Source organism: Hipposideros armiger, unplaced genomic scaffold (genome assembly GCF_001890085.2).
Source record: "Hipposideros armiger isolate ML-2016 unplaced genomic scaffold, ASM189008v1 scaffold_171, whole genome shotgun sequence".
NCBI lineage: Eukaryota > Metazoa > Chordata > Mammalia > Chiroptera > Hipposideridae > Hipposideros > Hipposideros armiger.
The window spans coordinates 261,670-264,895 of record NW_017731521.1 but is presented as its reverse complement, the minus strand read 5'-3'; the positions used below and the strand labels follow the sequence as shown (position 1 = coordinate 264,895).

At 44.4% G+C, this 3,226-nt stretch overlaps 1 protein-coding gene across 1 annotated transcript in view; it reads right to left on the bottom strand.

The window, feature by feature from the left end:
• OSBPL3 (oxysterol binding protein like 3) overlaps nucleotides 1–3,226 on the bottom strand; it is a 173,302-nt gene that overhangs the window by 14,270 nt on the left and 155,806 nt on the right. Inside the window, 2 exon segments of the mRNA XM_019651984.1 lie at nucleotides 1–60; nucleotides 1,665–1,743. The exon segment at nucleotides 1–60 is cut by the window's left edge and continues 23 nt beyond it. Of these exon segments, the coding sequence (XP_019507529.1) occupies nucleotides 1–60; nucleotides 1,665–1,743 (139 nt within the window).

Here is a 3,226-nt window from a genome sequence, read left to right as displayed (position 1 = left end):
CCGCTTAAGATGTTATGGATGCAAGAGGTCACTTTGTTCCACTCAAAATGGTCTCCAAAACTAAAACGGAGCAAAAAGTGAGAGGAACAATTCCCAGAAGCGCCAACAGCAAATGCAAACAAACACTGCTATTTTTAACAATAAGTCACTTAATGCATTACTCATTCCTTCATTTATGGAGCCAGCCCTGACTGAGCACCGAAGCCGTGCTGGGCGTCCTGAGCCTTCACTCTCCAAGGAGACGGGCACACCCCAGAGGGCCACAGCCATCAGATTCGGGGGCTCGTGGAGCGGCCGGAGGCTCCCCTAGAAGCTGCTGATCCCCTGGAACAACCCACTCCCTCCTTTGACAGAGGAGGAAAGTAAGAGCCAGAGGTGACTTGTCTAAAGTCACCAAACTAAGAAAGGCAAGTGGCAATGGGGAAAGTACGGGGATTTTTCACAATTTGCTATCTCGCTCCACATGCAGCTGTATATACACATAGAGGTACATACCTATGTATGTGTGTCTATGCACGCTCACATGAATATGCATACATATATCTTATATGTAAATCTTGAGATACAGAGATCTTAAATCTTTTACAATGAGAAAGTATGCAGATACTACTTACAGAGTGAAATAATAATTATGAGGAAATAATAACTAATAGTAATAAGACCAAACACTTACATGGCACATACTATGCACTGAGTACTATTTTACATGCTTTGCATATATTATCTGTTAAATCTGCAGAACAGTCCTATGAAGCAGTTGGTTTAGTATTCCCGTTCCACAGAGGAGGGCACTGCTGATCAGAAAGGTTAAGTAACTTCCCGAGGATTCGCAATTAGCAAGTAGCAGAGTGAGGACAGGAGTCCTGGTAGCCTGGTTCCGGAGGCCACTCTCATAGCCATTTTTGCTTTATGAATAAGTATCAGTAATCCCTGAAATGTCAAGGCCATATCCTTCTTCTTTTTGTTAAAGATTTTACTGCGGAATTGGGGGAGGGGAACAGTGTTGGGGAATTGGGGAAGGGGACCAGCCAAGTTGTTGTTCTTCAATCTTCACTGTGGAGGGTGCCAGTCACCATCTGGCTGCCCATCGGCAGCTCATGGCCTCTAAGCTCAAGGTGCTGTGTTCAATCTTAGTTGCGGGTGGGCATAGCCCACCATTGAACAGGTCTTATTGTTACACTTGCTGAGCCATCCGGCCACCTGTTGGCAGCTCAGCAACAGCTCAGCTCAGGCGCAGCATCACTGGCCCATGTGGGAATTGAACCAGCAGCCCTGTTGCCCAGAGCTCACATTCTTAAGCCAACTCTTAACCAACTGAGCCACTCAGCTGGCCCAAGGCCATCTCCTTCTTAAAAGGGGTTTTTTGACAATGAGGCAGGACAACAGTATTAAAGAGAAACCATTATTCTTAATTTTGTCAGAGAGTAGAAATGAGTTTTTTAAAAGCATCTATTCCAGGAATTTTGGTCTCCAGGAAGCATCTTTATTTGAGGAAAAGAAAATGTGAGGCTGTCAAAATGAGGACAATTTAAACCTACTGTGAAACAGATTAGAAGGAAGAAACAGACATTCAACGCCTTGGGGGACAGTGGCCATCTTGTTCCTAAATGTATATCTCAGCCCTAAATTCTATAAAGTTCCTAAACCACAGAAGAAGGACTTACGTTGGCAGAGTCACATGCGTTGTGCCAATGGGAACAATTTCCATGGATTTGCCCCAGAATTTGTTTTTCCATCTCACATCTGAAATAAAATTATACCAAATAGTACATATTTAGCAGGAGAGCTAGGTAGATAAAAGAGTTCTTAGGCAGCATAAATGATCTATCACGATACAGAACAATCTCTTCATAATAAAATCCATTATCATATAGGATAGCTTTTTCTTCTCTACAAGTACAAACCGATGCCCAGAACAGAATCAGGGGGACTAAAGTTATAAGATGAAGTACCTCCTCTGAGCTCACAATGTGAAAGGCAGACAGAAGCGACAACTTGTAAGGCCCACGCAGAGAGTATGTTGTAAGGTTGAAATGGAACCAAAGAAGAAGGAAAAACCAACATACTTGGGGAAGACATCAGAAGAGGCTTGTCTGATGGAGCCCCTTAAAATGGGCTTTAAAGGATAAGTAGGTGTTTACCATGCAGAGAAAAAGCAATTGAAGGCAGAAGACATAGCTTGTTCAAGGGGAGGGAAATATAAGAGAACATGGTGTGGTTCTGTCCTATTGGTTTCAGATTTCCTAGAGAGAAGAGTAGAAAGATTGAGTACAAAAAACAGTGGACTCTACAGCCTGGCTAAGAAGTCTGGTTTGTGTGCACTGGGGGGAANAGATGCCACAGAGGGAGGCAGCCATGTTCCATAGGTAATGGCTGCATCTGCTTTCAGATCCTGTTTCAACCCCAGAAGCACGTCCAATGTTCTAATTCTTTTCATCTCTCTTAGCTACAAAAATCTATTCTCTGGGCCTAAGTGGGTGAGCGCCAGGTGGATGGTAGAAACGGGAGTTGAGCACATTTCCTGGGAGAAAATGCTGAGAACTAGGTGGCTCTTCCCTGGATCAGGGGTGTATAGATTCTTGCTCCAGGCTGCCTTTTGTTTCTTTTTTTGCAGAGAGCTTAGATGAGGCTTTCAGGGCAGGGTCATTTTTTATTTTACTCTGCATCACTCCTAGCTGTATGTCTGACTACAACCCAGTTTGACTTATAGGATATAAGCAATAACCCCAGTCTACCCCTCCCTAATGTCCTCCGCCAGCCACAGGTGGTGCAGAGAGGTACCACATGAAATTCCACAGTTAGAGCCTAATCTCTTAGCTTCTGATTTTGATCTTAATTTTATGCAAATATTCCCTGAGGAGGGTCAACACCTTAAGGCCATTTTAGGAACACGTGATTTTTAAGGGCAAGAAGGACTCTAAAGAGGAAGAGAAGGTGGGAGAAGGGTTCCGATGAAGGCAGCTGCAAAAGAACACAGACTAGCCTATGCTTTTCTCCTCAGGCCAGTCTGCCAATCTGTCCATGTACCCTGTGAACATTCATGAGCGGCTGCTGGGTGCCGGGCACCATTTCCGGGCATCAGGCTATTATACATCCATGAGCAAGACAGACCAGGCCTTTGATTTTCTGGAGTCAGGAATGGTGAGGAGGGTGTGGGGAACAGAAAATAAACAAGGAAGCCAACAGCAAGCAAGCTAACGGCAGGCAGTACCAAAAACTTGGAAGA